The sequence below is a fragment of the Eublepharis macularius genome, chromosome 2, assembly GCF_028583425.1.
Source record: "Eublepharis macularius isolate TG4126 chromosome 2, MPM_Emac_v1.0, whole genome shotgun sequence".
NCBI lineage: Eukaryota > Metazoa > Chordata > Lepidosauria > Squamata > Eublepharidae > Eublepharis > Eublepharis macularius.
The window spans coordinates 212,325,870-212,348,629 of record NC_072791.1 but is presented as its reverse complement, the minus strand read 5'-3'; the positions used below and the strand labels follow the sequence as shown (position 1 = coordinate 212,348,629).

General features: G+C 47.5%; 1 protein-coding gene across 1 annotated transcript in view; it reads left to right on the top strand.

The window, feature by feature from the left end:
• The window catches only part of IDH1 (isocitrate dehydrogenase (NADP(+)) 1), a 36,067-nt gene extending 34,184 nt beyond the window's left edge, over positions 1-1,883 (top strand). Inside the window, exon 9 of the mRNA XM_054970646.1 lies at positions 1,172-1,883. Within this exon, the coding sequence (XP_054826621.1) occupies positions 1,172-1,265 (94 nt within the window). The 3' untranslated portion in view covers positions 1,266-1,883. The remainder of the gene's footprint in view (positions 1-1,171) is intronic.
• The last annotated feature ends 20,877 nt before the right edge of the window (positions 1,884-22,760 follow it).

Genomic DNA, 22,760 nt, shown 5'->3' with positions numbered 1-22,760 from the left:
GGACCTCTCCCACAAAAGGAAGTTCTTCCTAATGTTTAGACAAACACTCATTTGGTTTCATTTTAATCCATTGTTTCTGGTCCGACCCTCTGGAGCAACAAAACAGAATTCCACTTAATTCCATATGTGATAGCCCTTCAAATACTTGAAGATGGCTATCATTTTATCATTTCAGCTCTCGGTTGTCTATTCTTCAGTAGTCTCCTGTCAGCCATGGGAGTCAGTTTGGTGTAGTGGTTAAGAGCGGCAGGACTCTAATCTGGAGAACCAGGTTTGATTCCTCCACTTGGGAGACCTTGGATCAGTCACAGCTTTTTCAGAGCTCTCTCAGCCGCACCCACCTCACAGGGTGGTTGTCGTGGGGATAATAACAACATACTTCGTAAACCGCTCTGAGTGAGCGTTAAGTTGTCCTGAAGGGCGGTTTATTTTATTAATATGTGTAACAGTCTAATCCATTCCATTCCCTTACACAGAGAATTGCATCTGAAATCTTAATGTACTAAAACTAATTCCAGAAAGGAGTCATTTAGAGTTCCTGTCCTGACCTGCCCCAGAAGCTAATAAATAAAGGCTTGATACAGTTGATACAAATAGGATAAAGCATTTGTATCCCTGTCACTTTTTTTAAATGATACAAATAGCCAAACTGTTTCCCCTCCCACGCTCCCCCCAATTAACTATTGCTACAGTTAACAAGAGTTACAACTCTTGCCAGAGTGTTTACTTCATTTATACTTTTTTTTTCTTCCCAATGGGGATCTTACATCATTCTTCATTTTATCCTCATAAGAACCCTGTGAGGTTGGTTGGGCTGAGAAGGAATGCAACTGGCCCAAGATCACCCAGCGAGTTTCCACGACAGAGTGGAGATTCAAACCTGGGTCTCCCAGATCCTAGACTGACACCACCCCACACTAGTTATCCATAAGTTTGCTATTAGTTTGTATGTTCTGAGGAAACTTTTGAGCCTTGAATTCTTCATACTCCTGTAATGGAATTCAACAACAGCAAAAACGGCGCCAGGTGCAGCCCTCTTCTTTATCGCCTGTGTGAACTGCGCCCACATTCCTCATGGCTTCCTGTTCTGCTGGGTTTGGAAGGTCTTGGAGCATTTTTGAGCTTGACACAGTCTTAACGTGGACACCTTTGTGTTTCTTTTCCGTCTTAGTGTGCAGCGCTCCGACTACTTGAGTACATTTGAGTTCCTAGACAAACTTGCTGAAAACCTGAAGGCAAAGTTGTCCTCTCAGCCGAGGCTTTAAAGAGCTGGTCTGAACGACTGCTGGGAGAAAGACGGTTGCCTGCCAGATGAACGAACAAGTCCCTCTGTTGTGTGGGGTAGGCGCACCACGCTCTGAGGAGAAATCAACCTGACAATAGAAACACGTGCAGTAGACTCTCTCACCCCTTAGGTTCCCAAAATGATTTCTGTGTTGTTAAAAAAAAAAGGCTGATGGAGCAACCACAACAACTGCCTTCCTGACACGCTGCTGGTCCTTCTGACGGTCAAACCCTTCCTTCTCTTGGGGGCTGAGTTCTACAGCAAAGCTCGTTTTTTTTTTTTAAAGTGCCCGAGGCAGTGGATTCCTGTGCTGTTCACTGGCTTTTGACCACCAGGGGGCCATCTTAGCAATGGAAACCGTCCCTTTCTCATACGTTTTAATGAATTTTTGCAAACAGAACCAAGCCCAAGAAAAGAGGGAGAGAGGAGAAGAGTCGAAGAACGATAAAGGCCAGACCTTTTCTTTCATTACGTCTTGTCACTGAGCTGAAGGGCAGAAATTTCCTTTTTCTCTTCAGCTGTATGTCAGTCGAGGTGCTGTCTCTCAGTTGCCGTTTGAACATGGATGTAAAGTTCAAAATAAATTACCGATACCCACTCCTGTCTTGTCCGTGGTCTGTGAGTTGGAAGGAAACAAAACCCAATCGGGTAGAATTCCACACCCAGGTCCGTCCTACCCACAGGTGTGCAAGAGGGAAAGGTGGGTAATTTGCAGACCAATTGCTGGTTTCTGTGTGATTTGGTGGATCAAAGACTTGCAAGAGAAGGGGAGGGGCTGTGGCTCCTTGGTAAACTCTGCTTTGCGTTCAGGAGATCCAGCTTCAGTCCTCAGTTAAAAACAGCATTTACAAACAGCAGGAAAGTTTTAAAACTTCTCACCCCCTCCTCACCATCCCCATTGAGTGAAAAAGAAGGGTGGGAAGTTTGAAAGCAACTGCTTTTCAGCTGATGAGAGGGTGATCCCCAATCACCCTCTCATCAGCTGAAAACTGAACGCCAGCCCAGAGTTTGGCTGCGTACCCAAAATTTCAGGATAGTTCTAGGATATATATATACTCAGAATCTGTACATGGGATGCACCTACTCCAAAAGTCCAGGGATGTGTCATTTTGGTGAGCCCAGTTCGCTTTTAGCTCAATCGGTTCCTCTTGAAACAGATGCTTGTCAGAGATACTTCAAAATGACTCTGTTTCATGATGTACTTTTAGTGGCATTAAACTTTTTAAAAAGTCTCTTGTCTCCTCTGCTAAAATACCAGGCAGACCACACCCTGGGATCACCCAGTTGGCCAAACTTTGGACACCCTTGTAATAAAGGGAAAGTTTTAAGAGACTGCTGGAGAGTCCAGGTGCAGTACAGCCCAGATCCACAAGTAGTTTCATAGGGGGAGCATTTTGAAGACGAGTCGGTCAGGCTGAAGCAGTGCTAGCACATCCCGATGGTATGCATGCTGCACGTTTCTGTGGGATGGCAAAGGGGACCACCAGATTTGGCCCTGGGAACTCCATTTGCTGCGCTGTGAAGTTGAAGGTAGGGCTCACGCTCCCTTTAATTTGAAAGGAAGATTAATGAAGAAGAAAGCAGACAAGAGAGAGAGAAAATGAGGTATTGAACGGAGGACAAATTCGCCATCTGAGCATCCTCCTGTGGTGCAGAACATTCAGGGCAAATGGTTGGGCATTGGAGCTGCATTTCCCCCTGCAAACATAGAATGATACAATATTCCCAGCTCGTACAATCTGACGTAGATTGGAGAGCATCAGGGCAGCGGTTCTCGGCCTCTTTGGTAGGGTGACCCACTGGTCCAACTTGACTGGGTACAGTGATCAATCCAGGGCTGGCCCAAGGTTTTCCAGCACCTAGGCAAACTATGACCCTAGCACCATCTAGCACAGCTTTCCATTATCTACAGTGGGCAACCATAAGTTTTTGAGAAACCAATAGAGCTCACACAAACGGGGGCAGCTGTCCCCATCATGAACCCCAAGAAAGTGAGATTCAGAAGTGCACAGCCTTTGCATATGAGGGCGTCCCAGGCTTGACCAATCTTCTCCATTACTCCCTCCAATCCACCTTTCAAATTCTATCCAGTCTAGTAACCATGATACATGCCAGGTAAGGGAGGAGGGGGCATTGCCTCCTGTTCTGTGCCTGACTACGGCTGGGTGAAGCGGGGTGGGTATTGCCACCTGCTCCCTGCTGGGTGAAGGGGGAACAGGCATTGCCGCCTCCTCTGCACCTGATCCTGACAGGTGAAGGTGGGCAGAGGGCTTTACTACCTGCTCTGCTCCTGATTCCAGCTGGGTGAAGGCGGGGGGAGGCTTTGCCACCTGCTCTGCTCCTGATTCCAGCAGGTTGAGGGTTGGGCAGGTATTGCTGTATGCGTGGCTTCTGACTCTGGCAGGGTGAAGACAGGGTGGGCATTGCCGCTTGCTCAGTGGCTTATTCCGGTAGGTTGAAGAGGGTGGGCATTGCCGCCTGCTCTGCTCCTTATCCCAGCTGGATGAAGGGAAGAAGGGCATTGCCTCCTGCTCTGTGCCTGATCACAGCCAGGTGAAGGCGGGAGGTGGGCATTGCCACCTACTCCACCCCTGATCCAAAATGGATGATGGCGGGGGGGCATTGCCACCTTCTCCGCCACTAATACCAACTGGGTTAAGACAGAGGAGGGCATTGCCACCTGCTCCACTCCTAATACCAACTGGGTTAAGGCGGGCAGAGGGCACTGTCGCCTGCCCCGCTCCTGATCCCAGTCGGGAGAAGGAGGGCAGGCATTGCCATCTGATCTCCCGATCCCGGCTGGGTGAAAGGGGTGGGTGTTGTCAGCTGCTCTGCTCCTGATCTCAGCTGGGTTAAGTTGGGGGGTGGCCATTGACACTTGTCCTGCTCCTAATACCTGTTGGGTTAAGACAGTGGATGAGCAAAGCCACCTGCTCTGCTTCTGATCCCATTGAAGTGCTCAGTGCACAGTTAGTCACACATTTTAAACAACACATTTATACATGCAATGACCTGAAAGTCCTGACAAGGCAGTGGGGGTGATCAATAATGGTCCATGTCCCTTTAAGAGAGTCCCACAGAGGTAATAAAGCAGTCTCGTAACCAATTTTTCTTATAAATAAGCTCTGGAGACTCCCATCCAAAGAATTATTCGTTTGACCAAGGGATGTAAACCAAGGTCAATGAGAAAACGGAAATGTCTATTTCAAAGGTAAGTTGATGAAACTCGTAGAAAGCGTAGAATGCAAACTTCTTTTGTTGATGGATTCCAAAGAAGAATGGGGAGCTCCGCAGAGCCCCCTGGCCCTACAAGCTGCCGGCTTGATGATTCAGCTTGTTTCACAGGACTTCCACTTCCTCGGGGGCCGACAAAACTTCCATCACAGAAAATAAACTATTATGAATAAATATTTAACAAAGTCATGTTTGTTAATTATTCATGCACAATATTTTTCCTTGCTTTTTGACAAAGATAGTTCCCTGATAGTTTTTGTGTCAAAGATAGTTCCCTACATCTATTTTGAATATTAATTGTACAATTTACCGCATACATACGCACACACATAGAGCACCTTTTTCAGTTTCTATAAAGTTTTATTCAAGTCCCAAGATAATATACCTTTGTGGGGAAATTTAACTAGAAACGTAAGATGGTAAACATTACTCAGTTGCCATATACCAATATAGCATATAACAGTTGCCAATATACACTGCCTCAGTTACCCAGTTACCTTCGTTAAGAGGCAAAAGGGAAGTGCAACCCTTCTGCTTCTTTTGGCTGATTATACCATTGACCATATTATCTTAGAGTCTTTCTACATGAGAGGCCTCCCCGCGTGTTCATCAAGTGTAGGGAGACACAATATTAGCTGAGAAGCGTAGTTTAAAAGACAAAGCGGGTGGAGATTGCTCCTCAGAGAGTTTTGTTAAGTTCATCTTCACCTCCCTGAAGGCTGTGTCAATTTCACCTCTCCAATCCAAAGCTGTGTGAAATCGCAACCAGAGAGCAGCCAGGAATGGAAATGGGCTGGAGCTGCCTTCCAGAGCCGGGCTTGGGCCTAGAGAGGTTATAATGGGCTGAAGTTTCCCTTCTGACATTTCGCAGCCCCTTCACACAGCTCCAGTGTATTGCAAAACATTTGCCCTGCCCCCGGTTCTGTCTTTTTAAACTACCCTTCTGGGCTAACATTACATCTCTCCACACGTGATCTTCATCTGTCAGATGTCTCGTGTAGATAGACTCCTAGCGGTGCACCAGTTAGTCAAGTTAGTCACTGTGCCCCAGTGGTTTTGTTCCTACTTGGCTGAAAAGTTCCACAAGGTGGCACTACGGGACAGTCCTTCGACTCTGTTACAGAGTCCTGCAAGGTTCTTTCTTGTCCCACATGATATTGTTTAAAATCTACATGATGTTGGTGGGGCGAGGACGGGAAGGTTATCTGGAAATTTGGAATGAGCTATCATCATTACGCTGCTTGACACCCAACTATTTTTTTCCTAGTCATTTGACGCAGTGCTTCTTTACATATTACGGAGTACACAGGTTGTTCTGGGCCCCCACCCTGTGTCAGACAAAACACAGTCACACATGAATTGTGGGTTCTTCTCAAAATACGCATGTGCAGTGCCCAGTTAGGATCAGGGTTGTGAGTGCACATGGAGAGACACCTTCAGCCTTTCCCTTTCTCTGTGATATGCCTGCATTTCTCCAACTGGCTCGATAGCACCCCCCAGGCCGTTTTAGGCTGGGGAGATGATGACGCAGGGCGGGGGGGGGGGCGCTGCAATCCCTTCTCCATAGTCCTGATCCTAATTAGGTACTCCACATGCAAGAATTAAGGTGAACCGCAACTCATGTGTCATGGTAATATATATGCTACAGGGTGGGGGCCTGGACCCAACTTTTATCAGAAGGATAAGTGGATGTCTAGAATGAGCACTTGGAAGGCAGTTTACTGAGGGCCAAGCCAGAAGTGATGAATTACACTTGAATGGCAAGTGAACAGACTCACGTGTATTCCTCCCTGTTCATTTGCATTCCACTATGTGATTGAGTGGAGTGCAAGTGGAGTGCAAGAGAACAGGGAGGACTACACGGAAGTCTGTGCACTTGCCATTCAAGTGTAATTTGTCGCTTCTAGCTTGGCCCATAGAATCAGTAAACTGAAGCTCAGCCCAGAAAAGGTTGAAGCAGAACTGGTTGTTAATGTAGCCTATCAGGAGTCAATCTGTTTGAAGGAACTGCTGTCCCCCTAAAGGAACGTCATTCTTTGGAGGGGCTATTAAACCCATGCTTTCAGATAGACCGCCTCTCCCTGTATGTTCCCCGGAGACCGCTTCAGTTAGCAGAGAAATGTTTACTGATGGTCCCCAGCCCTAAGGAAGCCCGCCTTGCTTCAACCAGGGCCAGGGCCTTTTCAGTCCTGGCCCCATCCTGGTGGAACGCTCTGTCAATGGAGACCCCGGCCCAGCGGGACATATTATCGTTCTGCTGGGCCTGTAAGACAGAGCTGTTCTGCCAGGCGTTCGGTGGTTGAAGGGGGCGGTGCCATGTCGGCCTCCCACCTTTGGGCAGGGGAGGGTTCTCCCCACCATTGCACTTTAATGTACTTGGTTAATTTATTTTATTATTGCTTATTGTATGTTGATTTTAGAATTATTGTTTTCTTGTTTTTATTGATTTTAACTGTTGTTCACCGCCCAGAGCCCCTGAGGATGGGCGGTTTATAAATCGAAATAATAAATAAATAAAATAAAGAAGTTCAGATTTCCAGTGGGGCATGTGATGCCTTTCACTTGTGCCCTAAGTTATCCTTTTTTCTCGAGAAGCAGCTCTTAATTACCCAAGCCCCGATCACGTCTAGGCTGTATTACTGTAAAGACCTGTAGGTGGCACTGTCTTTGAAGAATGTTCAGAAACTTCATAAGATGACACACACACAACTACAAGGTTGTTGAGTAGCATTGAGTCTACACAGAGCACATTCTGCTGGTTCTAAAAGAACTTGACTGGCTGCTAATTCATTTCTGGGTTCAATTCAAAAAGTTGGTTCTTACCTTTACAGCCCTAAATGATATAGGATGGGGATACTTAAAGGACTGCCAGCTCCCGTATGAACCTGCATTCCCGTTACGGTCCCCATCTTTTATGTAATTTTATAGTGACTAGTTTGCTGTCTTAGATCTTTGTATGCCATTAAAGGTATTTGAATGACTGAAAAAAATGACGGTCCCCATCTGAGCTCTTGTTCTGTGGAAGAGCGCTCCCTCACCCACCAGTTCAGCTTATATCCTACTTTCAGGTTGTTGTCAAGCAGCTGATTATTCCTAGAGCTGTTTGATGATGTTTGAATTAATTCAGATATATCGGTTTGCATTGTTACCCTGTTTTCTGTTAGCCAGAGTTTTCTCACCCATCTGCCAACACCTCTCATTTTTAAAAGGAACAGTTTTAAAGGGGGGGGGAACCCTCTGAGATTTTTGAGGTGAGACATACTACTTAGATTTCTCTGTGCATGTTCAGCGGCTGCCCGTGAACCTAGCAAATCTTGCAACCCGTTCTTGCAGCCTCTTCATGAATAGATGCTAACTGCACTGATGCAAACAGCTGGTGATGTTTTCAGTGCTGTCCACTTAAAGGATGCATCCAACTGCACAGGAGCAAAGGAGGGGGCAGTGCCCGTGATTCCGTACTTGAGAAATAGGTCCGTTTCTCATGACTCAGCCATAACTCTGGCCGATATGTGCCTCTCCTGTGGTAACTGGGAAGATTTAGTTCAAGGACTGTGGAAGTGAAACACCGTTGCAAGCTGTAATGTACACTTCTTACTATGCCATGACTTGGTCCTGTAGCATAAGCACCTACTGTGCAAGCACAAAGCCGATTGAAACAGTGATCGAGGCAAAAATTTAACAAAAAGCTTTGAGGCAATCCTATCAGAAGCTTACCCTGCACGTAAGAAAGGATGTGTGATCAAGGTTTGTTGTCTTGGAAATCATATTCATGTTGAAGTTTTCAGCATTTCAGTTCTCTGTGTCCCAACTTTGGATGGCAACCAGAGAAAGCACCTTCTCTGCGGGACTCACCTGTGTCCTTCCAGTAGTGACTCATCCGGTATCTGGCTTCTTAATGTATAGGGGCTATGTGAAAGCCTTCGTAGGCATCTTGCGGATTATATAGAGTCTTGTATTTTATCCTTTGCTCGTTGTTTTCTGAGTTCAAACTGCTCTGTCACCGAATTGGTCTATTGACTCTTTGTCATGATTGCTGTTAAATTAATCGTACCAAGTAATATTTGCTGAACTGTTTTAATGCGATTTTACACTGCTGTTTTCTGTATTATTGTGTTGCTTTTCATGGGTTGCACCAGGGCTCATTTCGAGGGGGAATGCACAGGAACGCAGTTCTGGCAGTTCCCCAAAGAGGTCACGTGTCAGGTGCCCCCCACCCACCTGACTCTCGGCCATTTTGGGCCCATTTTTCCAGGATCGGGGCCAAAATGGCCTGGATTGAGCCTCTGATGGGTGGTGGATCACTCTCCTCCTCAGCAGCGGCCCGATCCTGACCATTTTGGGGCCCTTTTCAGCCCCTTTTTGCCATTTTGGGCCCAATTTTGGCCCTGAATGACCAGGATTGAGTCCAAAATAGCCAGGATAGGTGATGTCAGGGGGTGTGGCACATGCAAATCAGTTGTTCTAATGACACATTTCTGGTGATGTCAAGGGGCGTGACATATGCTAATGAAATATGCTAATGAGTTGTGCTACTGAGTTCCTCCAGCTCTTCTTCTACAAAATGACCCCTGGGTTACACTATACTTTTACATTTTGTTGTAAGCAATTTTGGGTATTTGGGAGATACAGATAACTCCTCCATGTCTGTAGGGGGTACTGACCATCTACCCCCCATATGTGAGCGACCACGCACGGTTAAGCCGCACCTCCACCTCTGTCAGATGCTATATGGTTTTTATACACTGAGCAGGTATTTTATTAGAAAGTTGTGTTAATTGAGTGTGATTTTTATCTTGTATATTTTATCTTCTGTTGTGACCCGCCGTGAGCCTGCCTGCGAGGAGGATGGGATATTAATAACAACAACAATAATATTAATAATAACATTTAAATAAACAAATTAATTAATTAAACTATGTACATCAGTGCGTTCCATTTGCAATAATAAGCAACCTAATGGTTAAAAAGAGGCTCTGGGGCACGAGTGTTTTCAGAGGTGTCTGGCTCAGATCCTAAACAGGGCTTATAAATGCATATTGTCCCTACATGCCTTCTGCATTGATAGTGACAGTAACACAGTACCCTGCTTTCCAAGTGAGGAGAGGAAAGGCCAGCTCTTACTGAAAATCATCTTACTTTGAAGACTAGGCCTATTTACAGTGGCAATATTTTCCCATGTGTTATCTTAGAGGGCCTTAAGCAGGCTGCCCAATTCTCAGCGGCATTACAAGTACATGGAAGGGGGTGCGGTGGGGGGGGTCTCAGGAAGAGGCACATCACCATGGAGATAGATAAGAGTAAATGGCTGTGCCATCAAAAGGAAGGAAGGAAGCGTGGAGAAGACACAAATAAAAGGAGAGATCTCATTAAACCCAACGCTAATTTTGTAATCAGAGAAATAAAGGTACCCTTGAAAGCCTCCTGCCCGGAGATAGGATACAACAAAGAAGCACAAAAGGTTGCTGCCAGCCAGGTGTGGAGTGCGTTTGGACCACAACACTCTGCTTTTTTCATCTGCGTTCTCCCCAGATTGTCTGGCCTAATGCTGCCTTTGCAGTCATCTTTCTAATCATAATATTCAACGACAGGAAATGGTGTGCAAATTGCCTTATTTTGTTAGGTTGCTGAAAGAAAGGCAACTGTGTGTAACGGAGAGGTTTCTGAAGGAGAGGACTAAGGAGTCCTTTTTTTTGGTTCCAAGATGGCAAGGCAAACTATTCAGGGGGTGGGGAGCCCCAAGGGATTTGAAATTTTTTCTTTATTTCCCCAAAGAGGTTTCAAGCCCTACTCTCTCTCTCTCTTTTCGCCCTTGTACCTCATAACATAAAAGTTGAGCATGTTCCCTAAGCTATCTTGTATTCAAGTTTTTGTACTATCTTCAGGCAATCTTGGTAGCGGTTGGAGGCAAACAGAGAATTGCCTGGTAGCAGAGTGAAGGTGAGGTGTATGAATGTATATAGCTTTCCACTATCTTCAGCAGCCCTCTCAACTGGGACTGACCTGGTCCCTTTTCTTCTGAGACCCTGCCTGAACTACATATCCCAGGGTTCTTCTGCTGCTCTAGGCGTCTCTGGGGGGTCTACTTCCACTCTGCATAATAAAACTGGAACCTAGAGGAACCAGCCCCTGAACCAATATGAAAGGCTTTAAATTTGAATACTGGATGTTTCTATTTGGTGGTCTGACCTATCATGAGGAAAAAGACCATTAAAAGGTTCCCTCCCCCATTTAAAAAGTGCCATAATTGAGAGGAAACAAGAACAAAAGTAGAAAACAAGACATGTTCTAAAGGCATGTCCCCAAACAACAGATGATACCATGTGTGCAGGGTTTCATGTATTATTTTCATGTGAGGACTGCCTCACCCAAGTGGTTGCTATGCTTCTCCCACTATTCCACTAGTAGTCAAACTTCTAGAGGATTAATATATTGTATAACAGGACACTCCTAAGCAGAGTTACATGTTTCTAAATCCACTGAAGTCAATGGGCTTAGAAGGATGTAACTCTAAGGAGCACTGTAGCATAGGGGTTAAGTGGTTGGGTTGTAAATCAGCACTCTGCTGGTTCGAATCCCACTCCTGACATGAGCTGAGCAGGTGGCCTTGTGTAAGCTGCTCATCTCAGCCCCAGCTCCCGATCAGTATTGTGAGGATTATAATAATACAGTGGCTTTGTTCACCCTTCTGAGTGGGGCATTAATTACTCTAGAAGAGCAGTATATAAGTGCAGTAGTAGTAGTAGTAGTAGTAGTAGTAATGATTAAGGATGTATTGCACTGTTTGTACCCCACAAGTAGAGTCATCACCTAACCAGTACAACAGAATCCTTAATCTTAACAGGTCATGACATACCACGAAACTTCAACATCATCTATCCAAACATTTTGCTCTTGGCTGCCTGCCCCACTTGTCAGGCTCTGAACCACCAGATTCTGCCCTTGGTGCTGTCCGGCAGTAGGCTTACCAGATTGTCTACCAGGGCAATGTCCCAGCCCTGGCTGCAGGCCTCCAGCAGGAGCCAAAATGGAAGTGGGTGGGAAGCCATATTGCACAATGTTGTCACAAATGCTCTAGGAATCTCCCAGATTTCTATAGATTTCAGCATAGGTTAAAGAAAAAGGTAAAGGGAGTCCCCTGTGCAAGCACCGAGCCACTACTGACCCATGGGGGGACATTGCATCACAACGTTTTCTTGGCAGACTTTTGTTACGGGGTGGTCCTGATATGAAATCAGAAGACAGCCAGGTAGTTCACACCAACAATGCAGTTGTCCCATAGAAGCTAGTTTGGTGTAGTATTGAGAGTGCTGGCCTAGGATCTTGGAGATCCAGGTTTAAATCCCCCCTCTGCCACCAAGGTTTTCTGGATGACCTCAGGCCCGTCACACCTCCGCCTAGCCTACCGCTCAGTGAAGGATAAAATGGAGGAGATGAGAATGATGTAAGCCACTTTGGGCCCACCTTTGGGGAGAAAGTAAATATATAAATTAGAATCAGGCCTGCTGGATCAGAACGCTTATCTTTCCTTGTTCACCTTCGAGATGGCTCTTCTAAGAACACTTTTTCCTGCATGCTGTGGCATGCAGCCTTGAAGGGGGTGCAGAGCTGTTGCACGTGCAAACAAAACATGGCCGCACAACGTCAGCAGAGTAAAGAACATCACAAATTTGCCAAGGCTGCTGTGTGTGGCGTAGTTAAGACGAAAGCGGAGAAAGTACAGACACGAGAGCTGATTTGCGCAATGGAAGAACTCCTGCAAAGTTTGATGCCCTTTTCCTATCCAATATTTCACTCATTCTCAAACAGTCTGCAAACAAACACATTGCTGATTTGCTAAATGGCATTCCTTGGCATGGTCTCCCCCAAAGGTCGCCCGCAAGATTTCAGCGATTAACAGGAGCTTGGAGCAGTGTTTTGTGTGCTGTTGAATTAACTTCTGGCACAAATTTTAGAGCATCTCAAGCTGTACTGAGCTAAGTCTATGGAAGGCACTTCTTTGAGTTGGGTCTGCAGGGATAAGGTTTGTGTTTGGCTCTTTTAAAATTCCAGAAACAAAGTACGCTGTAACAAATGAAAAAAAGGGAAACCAACACTCTTGTGGAGCACTGAAGAATCTACTGCCAAGCAAAGCCCACTGGGATGGGAACTGGGGGACACAATGCTGTGGGCGCTGGTTACACTGGGCACCACCCATGTTTGTCTTAGATGTGGATGGCACTGGGGAGCATAGGAAATCTTAATCTGGGGACACCGTCTCCTAGGAGCCCTGCTGTCAAAAGAGCAAAGTGCACTGATTTGATGCCCTGCACTTCCTTGAATAATTGGAAGTACCTGGAAATAGATAGCCCTATACTATATCAATTTTCTTAGAGATGCTGCAGCTAGCTGTCCCCTTGAACATTTGGGGAGTGGGGACTGGTGCACTGGTATCAAGCTAGCATTTTGAGGTCACTTTCAGAAAAACTGGAAGTGACATCATGTGAAGCACTAGCATTTGCAAACACTTCATGGTAAAACAGTAAATGTTTTTCTGCAAATCTCAGAGTGTCCCGTGAGGTGTCTTTCAGTTTTGGCTGGGAGTGACATGGTGTGTCAGTACGCCTCCCCGTTGGCAGCTATTCTCTCCCACCAACCTTTCATGTGCCAGCAGACAACACTAAGGTTTGCTGGGAAAGCCTACGCCTATCCCTTGGCTTGCAGCCTGTGGCCTTGAGTAAGCTGAGGCTAGTGGGCCAAGGTTCAGCCCAGGCAGGGCTTTTTTTCAGCTGGAATGCAGTGGAATGGAGTTCTGGCACCTCTTGAAAATGGTCACATGGCCGGTGGCCCCACCCCCTGATCTCCAGACAGGGGGGAGTTTAGATTGCCCTCCCCGCCCATGGCGGAGGGCAGTCTGGAGATCAGGGGGTGGGGCCACCGGCCATATGACCATTTTCACCGAGGGCGATTTAAACTTTAAAAAACTCCCCCCTTGTTCCAGCTGACCCAAAGTGACGTCATTGTGTGGTCCTGAGTTCCACCACTGAGTTCCACCACCTCTTTTCCCAGGAAAAAAGCCCTGAGGAGATGGAGTTGTGTGGTGTGTATTTTTCCTTTGTGTTTCTTTGTGTGTTTCTTTGTATGCTGCTTGAGTCTCAGTGGGAGAAAAAGTGGGGTAGAAATAAATAAATAAAATTGACACCCAGACAAGGCTAATCTGGAAAACAGTTTCAGTTCCTCAACAACAAAAAAGGGTCCAGTTGGAGCCCAGCCATGTCCCAGCTGCCACACTGTTCCTTGCTAGCCAATAACAGGGCCACTGGCAAGCTACAAAGCTAAGGCTTTGTTAGCTATGTTCAAAATTGTCAAACTGTCTGCCTTTGCCCATGTAGATAGGGTGTATTTAATAACTGAAATTCAATAGACTGGGAAGCTGGAAAAAGGCCTCCATCCAGCAATGTACCCCTTCTCATGTCATGTGACACTATTGTTGCCGGCCTCCAGGTGGTGGCTGGAGATCCCCCGGAATTACAGCTGGCAACAGAGATCAGTTCCTCTGGAGAAAATGGCAGCTTTGGAGGGTGAACTCTATCCCATTATAACCCACTGAGGCCCCTCCCCTCTTTAAACCCTACCATCACCAGACTCCACCCCCTAATTCCCCAGGAATGTCCCAACCTGGAGTTGGAAACCCTATGACTGTCAGATAAGCCTCCAGCATATCTGCCATGCCTTCAGGTGTATTGTGGTCCCTGAGTAGATGCAGAGTAAAACCAGTATTCTGTTGCTTTGTTGCTAACTGCTTATCTTCCAGGCAAGATGTTTTGGTTACCAGTTCCTGCTGAAGCCTGGGAACCTGACCTTGGAATTAATACAGAGACTGAGCAGAGCTCCTTTCTCCCCCCTACCCTCTTCCCAGGCAGTGCGCGTCAAAACCTCCAACGGTCTCTCCTTCCCACTGGGGGGTGGGGACAGTGTCCTATAATTGAACCTGCTCTACTATCTTTAAGCATTCTGGTCAATTCCATTGTTACAGCTTCTTGAACTGATCTCTTTCCTTAATAAAATCATCTTTAATTCACACACCAGTGTGATGCAGTGAAGTGATTGGGAAAGTACCTGGCAAGACCTGACAATGACACAGCGGTTTGGGTCCAGTTTTGTAATCCTGCCAGGGACTAACCTAGGGTTGGCAGGTCCCCTTACCCTCCGGGCAGGAGACCTAGCCCTCACCTTTGGGTCGACCTCGCATGAGTCCAAAGTGAGCATACACTCCTGGGCTAGGCGATGACATCACTTCTGGGAAGTGTTGTTCAGGGCACATGATGCTCTGGGGAGCACTCCTGCACTTCATGGAAGTCCAAATCGGGTCAGATTCAGCCAGAATCGGGCCGCTACAGAGCACAGAAGTGCTGCCAGGGTGGCGTGATGGTCCTGGGAGTGCTCCTGCGTGCCGCAGCAGCCTTATTCAGCCCAAAATGGGCCCAACTTGTGCTGAATAGGGTTGCTGCGGAGCCCTGGGGCATTGCTGGGGCAGCACAATGGGCCCTGGAGTGTTCCTGCGCTCTGCAGTGGGCTGCATTGGGCCCATTTCGGGCCGAAATTGGCCTACTGTGGTGCATAGGAGTGTGCTGCGCTACCAGGGAGCACCCCCTGGGAGGCACATTCCTGCACATTTTGGAGGCGAGGGGTGGAGGATGGGAACTGGGGATCCCCTGGCCCCAGCAGGGTACTGTCAACCCTAGGCTAATCATTATGGCTGAATGAGCAGGTGCTGAGCTGGACGGTGCTGAGGCACAGATGGAGGTAGTGGCGCGCCTCCAGAAGCATGACGATGACATTTTGGGAATGACATCATCACGCAGCTCCTGGGAGCACACCCAGGCTCTGCAGGGGCTCAAAAGGGCCCATTTGGGGGCACTGCAGAGCACAGGAGTGCTCCTGTGCTCTCCGCAGTGTCCGAAAAGGGGCCCGTGTTGCCGCAGATTGGGCCCGTTTTGAGCCCCTGCAGAGCGCAGAAGGAGCCTGTGCTCCACAGCACCTCAAAACGGGCACGATCTGTGGCAAAATGGGCCTGAAATGAGCCAGATTTTGGCCGAAATGGGTCCGTTTTGAGGTGCTGCGGAGTGCAGGAGCGCTCCTGCACTCCACATCGGCCCCAATCTGGGCCAAAACTGGCCCGATCCCGGCGGCTGTTGTGCATGGGAGCATGCAGCACCACAAGGGAATGTGCATGGAAGGTGCGCCCCCCTGCTGGTTAGGTAAATGGGGGCAGGGTGTGAGGAGTGGGGGTGGGGGATCCCCTGCCCCCATTGGGGGTCTAGCATCCCTAGCTGGGGAAGGGGTTGGAGAGTGGGAGCAGGGGATCCCCCACCCCCAGCGGGGGACTGGCAACCCTAGTGCTACCAGCCATCAAAAGCCAGCTGCATCGCATTCGTTTCCTTTAGCCATTAGCACTCACAAAGAAGTGGTATTGCTTGAGCTATAGAAGAGCCAAACAATATTGGCACCAAGCACCATCACATGTCTGTTATGCTAGGAACTGAAGGCCAATATCTTGAAATGTTGGAGATTCTTTATAAGGGGCAACAATAATGTCTTCTTCCTGGATTTTTCCCTATCTATAAAAAGCTTAGTTATTATACTGATCACTTTTTAAAACTCCCACCCTCGTTCCAAATAGCTCAGATGAGCATACTCGGTTTCCTGTTCCTCAATTTTATCTTCTCAACAACCCTGTGGGGTAGGTTGGGATGAAAAGAGAACTGCCCATTCCGTCATCCAGTGCACTTCATGGGATTCGAACCTGGGCCTGCCCGTCCTCCTACTCCAACACTACACCTTACTTGCTGTCACTGACCTTAGCCCATGGTGTGGAGTGCATTTTAGCACTGCCCATTTTCGCCCCTCTCCTGACAGCCTTGATCTTCTCGCTCATTTATCTTTCTTTCACTGGCTCACACTTGGAAAGATTCCAATAATCTCTCCTTTTGGAGAGACTGATACCAATATATTTTGAGATCTGCACAGGCCCCTGGAAAACAGCTGAGAAACCCTGCAACGCCGGGGAGTGCTGTTTCAAGGATACCGAAGAGATGAGTGTGAAGCTTCACAAAGTTTTCACAAAGGATATGATGCTGTAGGGTAACTCATGGCTTTGCTGCCAGCTTCCTTAAAGCTACCTCTTCGAACAAGGAGATGGGGGAGAGGCGGAAGCGGGAGGGGGGGGGGTTAGGGAAAGAATTTCATTTGGAGCCATTGGTGGGGCCCTCCCTCCACAACCCCATTAGCAAACATTATTAAAGCAATGTAGACAAAGGAGAGAGATGCCCTCCTTAATGGAGAGCCTCCGATAATTACTTGGCTGGGCTGCTTCTTTCGGGGCCTGAATGGGGCTTTCAATAATGTTTCTCTTGCTGTGGCCAGGGACAATGCCCTCGCTGCCTGCTCTAAACGGTGCCAATCCCATTAGTGGCCCTCTTTCTATGGACCTGGAGGTTTGTTTGTGGTGGCGACGGTGGCCTTGCAGTGGGAATGAACTGTATGCCTGCTGCCTGCTTGCTTCTCCAATGGGAGGAGAAGCCGTGCCAGGAAAAGCTTGTTCAAAAACAATCTCTCTGTTTAAAAGGACCTGAGCTAAGTGGCTTGGGAAAGATGGGGCCTGCTGGCACACGGGCCCCTGGATGGGAACAGCTCATCAAAAGGGGAACTAAAACATAGCTGGCTGAATGTCAAAGAAAAGGTAATTGCTGGCTTGTTGGATTCCACTGGGTGGTTTTCTTCTGCCTCCTGGGGCCAGTTCCAATGCAGTAATTTTTCTTCCAAGGGAGTGCTTTGGAGTGATTCCTACAAAAACAGTAGTGGGACACAAGATTGATGGATGCAGGAAACGTGTGGTTAATGGTATTTATTTATTGGCGATTAGAGGAAATACGGCTTAGTTATGCAGGGAAGGACAGCTTATGTAAGACCTCCTGCAGGCTTCTGCTTGTGGATCTTGCCTGCACCATCCAAGCATATTTGTTGTCCCAGTGCTATTTTTCTATTTGTGTTCCTGGCACAGGAGTAATTCTGAAGCACTCCCATAGAGGGAAAACATTGAATCAGAGACAGTCATCTAACGAATGGGGACGCCTGTGAAGTAGACAAAGATCCCCCCACACCATTCCGCGTTTATAACCAGGCTATCTCCCTGATTCTCAGAAGCATTTGCTTCTTTACAAAGCATCTTTCTAACATTTATTTATAATTATTTAATTTCTATCTTTCTTCTATCATAAAACTCAAGGATCGCCTATCTAAACCCACACCAGCTCAGCTTCAGTGTGGGGAATGGGAATGGCAATAGGACACGACAGGCCGGTGGGAATGGGAAGAGCTAGGAGAAGGTGAAGTGTGGTATAGTGGTTACAGTATTGGACTAGGACAGGGGTCCCCCGTGGGCACTACAGTGCCTGCTGTTGCCTCTCCTGGGGCCTATCAAGTATTTTTAGAAAGTGGGCAGGGCCACGTGGGGCTGTTACCCAGCAAGGCTTCTGATTGTCCGTGCAGATTTTTAGATCGTCGTTTCCGCATCAGTTGCTAACGTAGGATTTTCATTGTGCTACTGTGTGTGTATGCAAAGAAATATTTTCAAACAGTTACGCAGCATCCAACAGAATTTCTGCTTATAATGTTGAGGAGTTACCATTATAGTCATGCGTCAACTCACTGCCTGAGTTGTGTCAGAATTCCAGAGGTGCCCACAAGGTGAAAAACGTTGGGAACCCCAGTCCTAGCGGCTCAGCACTGCCACAACACTGCCATTTCACTTGGAAGTACATAAAGGGGAAGTGGAGTTGTGGCATCATGACAATGCTGCTGTTCCCCTCATTTTACTCCTTTTTCTTGACTCAGCAGCAGCTGGAGCATGGGTCCCAGGGTGGGATGTCCTCCACCACAGCAGAAGGCCAGGCCGCCCTAACTCTGCCACCGGAGTGCATTTTTCGAAGATCGGTGATGGGCATGTTGTTATAACAATATCTTCCTCAGGTTTCATATTTTTTCAAAAGTAAGTCACTGGCTGCTATCTTTGAGGAGATGTAAGGCACCTCTCAGCAGTGCCCATTTAACGAAAGCGGGGGACTCAGAGAACCTGGTACATGGTTATTATAACAGCAGGGCTCATTTTGAGGGGGAATGCACAGGAACGCAGTTCCAGCAGTTCCCCAAAGAGGTCACATGTCAGGTGGCCCTACCTACTTGACTCTCGGCCATTTTGGGCCCATTTCGTCCTGGATTGGGACCAAAATGGCCCGGACTGGGCCTCTGACAGGTGGTGGATCACTCTCCTGTTCAGCAGTGGCCCAATCCTGACCATTTTGAGCCCCTTTTCAGCTATTTTCAGCTCCTTTTTGCCATTTTGGGCCCAATTTCGGTCCTGAATGGCCAGGATTGGGTCCAAAACAGCCAGGATAGGTGATGTCAGGTGGTGTGGCATATTCAAATCAGTTATGCTAATGACACATTTTTGGTAATGTTAAGGGGTGTGGCATATGCTAATGAGTTATGCTAATGAGTTATGCTAAAGAGTTCCTCCAGCTCTTTTTCTACGAAATGACCCCTGTATAACAGTATAACAAAATGTTACAGACACAGCAACAGCAACAGACGTCCACTGACGTTACACAGCTGCGGTCCTGAACTCCCGAGCTCAAGCGATCCGCCAGCCTCAGCCTCCCGTGCTCAGGCTGGGATTACAGGCGCACGCCACCGCGCCCAGCTATAACAAAATGTCGGTTACTGATTTAAAACAAAAACCATAAAAGAGAGAACGGCCACTGAAGGGAATTGGGGCATGGAAACTGCAGGAAATCTACCACATGAAAGTCATGTTGCGGCTGTGGGGTATCAGAAGTGGCAATGGGGATACTATCAGCCTTACCCCATGTGAAGAACACCTTAGTAGTTGCTGTAACTATGTTCAGAAGAGGACCCTTTTCCCTCATTGAATACTTTTTATTTTATTGATAAGATTAAAAGCCCAATAAAAAGGGCAGAGAAAAGAGAAAGAAAAGAAAAAGAAATAAAAAGAAGAAAAAGAGAAAAAGAAAAGAACAAAAGTTAAAAGAAAAAAACAAAGAAAAATAATACATATTTCATTTTCCATTTTTCTCTGCAACACTTGTCATACCTTTACAAACATTATACTTGTAGTTTTGATACCTCCAAAATTTACCTTTTCAACACTGCCCTCCTATTTATTTTTCCCAGATTTATCTTCTTTGAAATGAAATCCACAAATCCTCAGTTCATTTTTTCTTGTCTTACACAGAAAGTCAATAAGGGGTTTCCAATAACCATAAAGACAGACAATGTTTTATCTCTGATCAGAGCTGTAAGCTTAGCCATCTCCGCTAACTCTATCATTTTCACAATGCAGTCATCTATTGAAGGCAATACCGTACTTTTCCATTTTTGTGCATATAAAAACCTAGCCCCCGTTGTCATATATAAAAATAGGATGCCATGTTTATTTCCCAACTATTTGTCCATTCATCTCAACAAAAAGGCTTCTGCTTTAAATTGTATATTGATCTTCAAAATTTTCTGTATTATCATACGAATTTGTGACCAAATTTTTTTTGCTTTAGGACAAGTCCACCAAAGGTGATAAAATGTTCCTTCATGTTGCTCACATTTCCAGAATTTGTTTGACATACCTTTACCTGTTTTTACTAATTTATCAGGGGACATACACCACCGATACATCATTTTATAAAAATTTTCATGGGCAGCTCAATCCTAAGGGGGGGGGAGTGCATAGGGAAAGAACTGAGGCTTGCGCAAGCGTAAATGGCTCTTATGTTGCCATAAACCCCTCTCCGCTGGCGCCCGCCCGAGGCACATTACCACAGATGGGTTGCGGAGGCGCAAGTATGGCGCAAGTCCCCACACCGGCGTGGAAGGGGATGGGGGAGGGCGTGGGACGCGAGTTAATCCACTTCCAAAGCAACTCCAGGCCCAGGAACACCCCCTGCAGTGGCGGAAAGATACGCCATGAAAAAAGCAGGCGTAGCCCATAGATGCTCATTGAACGGGGAAAACTCACGCCCCTCTCCCAGCACCCAGCCCTGCCCCCGCGGTCCGAAGGAGCATAGGATGGGAACTACCACTGGAGCCAATCCGCGTGTGCTTCTGGGGTGGGCGAGCCCCCCTCCCCGTACCCAATCACCTGCTCATGCACCCTACAAAACGTCTGGCTGAGCTGCTCATGACCTCAGGTAGGTGAGCACACGGCCAAAGGCTCTGCCCCCGTGAGGGACTTTGTGCACGAGGCGGGAGACTGCACTAGAGGGGACTTAGCGGGAAAACTGGGAGAACTTAGCACTCGCTCAAGGGAAGAAGGGCAAAGTCCAGAATGTACTGCTCTCTACTATGTGCCTTTTCCCAGATGTTGGAGTGTAGGCTTGGCCTCAGCCATGGACCAGGCTGGGTTACTTGCAGCACACCTGTCTCTTTCCCTTGCAGGAAAGAGACACATGTTGTCTGGGAGATGACTGAGCATGTCTGCTTCAGCCCCTCGCCCCCCCCTTTCCCGGTAATCCTCCGGGAGTGCCATTCAGATCCAGCACAGGGAGCAGTTTCCTGAGGCAATCCGCATCTCCCCTGGGAGCGCAGAATGAGGGCTGCGTAAACTGCCTTGGCTTCCTTTCCAGCCGAGGGACATTGGCGCTTTTTCCAGTTTAATAAAACGTGTTGAAAAACAACAAACTGCTGTGTTTGCATGCTTGCCTGACATTCCCAGTAGCCGGCCCCTCAACTCCCTGTCGGAATGTCCTCTCACACATCCCTGCAAATGTTTCAAGTGGCGCCCCGTTCAGCCTCCCTGCCCCCTTCCTCTCCTCAATGTAACTTCAGGCAGTGGGGTGGGAATTGAAGTGTGGCCCATGAATGTCTGGGGGGGGGCAGTGAGGACTTTCATTCTCTGATCGTCTGAGCTGCTGGCATCTGATAAGCCAGGAAGATGGTCACTGCATGTGGGAAGTTGCTGCCAGGGGGTGGGAGTGTGTGTAGTTACTGGGCACCCCCCTCCTTTTCGCCATTTGTGGAAGCAGGGATGGACTTGGGAAATCTAGCGTTGGGAGGGGCTGTCAGTCCATGTCTCGCATCATAGAGATGCAGTGATGTGTTCAAGTGGCACCGCCACAAGTTTCTGGGCGTTTTTCATTCCCCTCGCTTCCAATCGGCCTTCTGGCCTCCTACTTGGTTTCCAATGGGCATTCCTGTCACTTATTGAAGGACCTGCCTCCCCCCACCCCCACCTGCCTCTCCGGAAGCTGGGGACTAATTCAGGTTGCCAGTCTCCAGGTGGTAGCTGGAGATCTCCCAGAATTACAACTGATCTCCAGGCAACAGAGATCAGTTCCCTACTATCTGGCCCTACTTTTCAGGGAGGGGGCACCTGTTTCTTGTGTGGGTGGTGGCGGTGGCGATGAGGGGATTTGCTGGTGCGCCAAGCTGCAGCCACCAGCCAGGCCCTCATTAGAAATGGGGGCTGGACGGGCAAGAGGGTGGGTGTCCAATCTGCACCTTCAGTGATACCTTTGCCCCCTCTCCCCAGCATGGATGTCTGCTCCCTGACAAGGGGGTGTTGGTGAGCAGCAGGGATCACGCCCTCCCCATTGGCTGCACCTCTGCTTGCCTCTCGCCTGCCTGTGCATCCATTGGCTGGTTTGGGCGGGGTTGTCAGGGGAACAGGGGCGAGTGCTCTTGGCTGCAGCTGTGCCTCACCTCACTTAGCTCAGCCACCAGTGGGACTCTCTGGCAAAAGTCCATAGGGAGGAGTGGGGCGGCACTGCATTTACATCCATGTGCGAGCGACGGCGTTGTCTCATAGCTTAGGACTGAACTGTTAGTGTGGAACTCAAAGTAAATTTGAGCCCCTTTACCAAATATTTTCCCACCGGTCCATTTGTATATTATACCCAAAATTTTTAGCTCATTTTATCATACAGTTTTTCACACATTCTTTTTCCATTTCAAATTTCAACAAAACAATATATTCATCATTTGTATAAAGCTCTTTTTCAAACTCTGTTTTTTCGTAATCAAAGCCCCATAATTTTTTTATCTGATTTAAACCTTTCCAGTAATTGTGAATTGAAAAATCATTGACATTCGTAACCTTTGGCTATTAGGTCTTCCCTTGTCCACATTAGACCTGTTTTCTGGATGCAACAGGGCAGACCTGCAGAGGGCATTACTTAAGATGAATGCATGCATG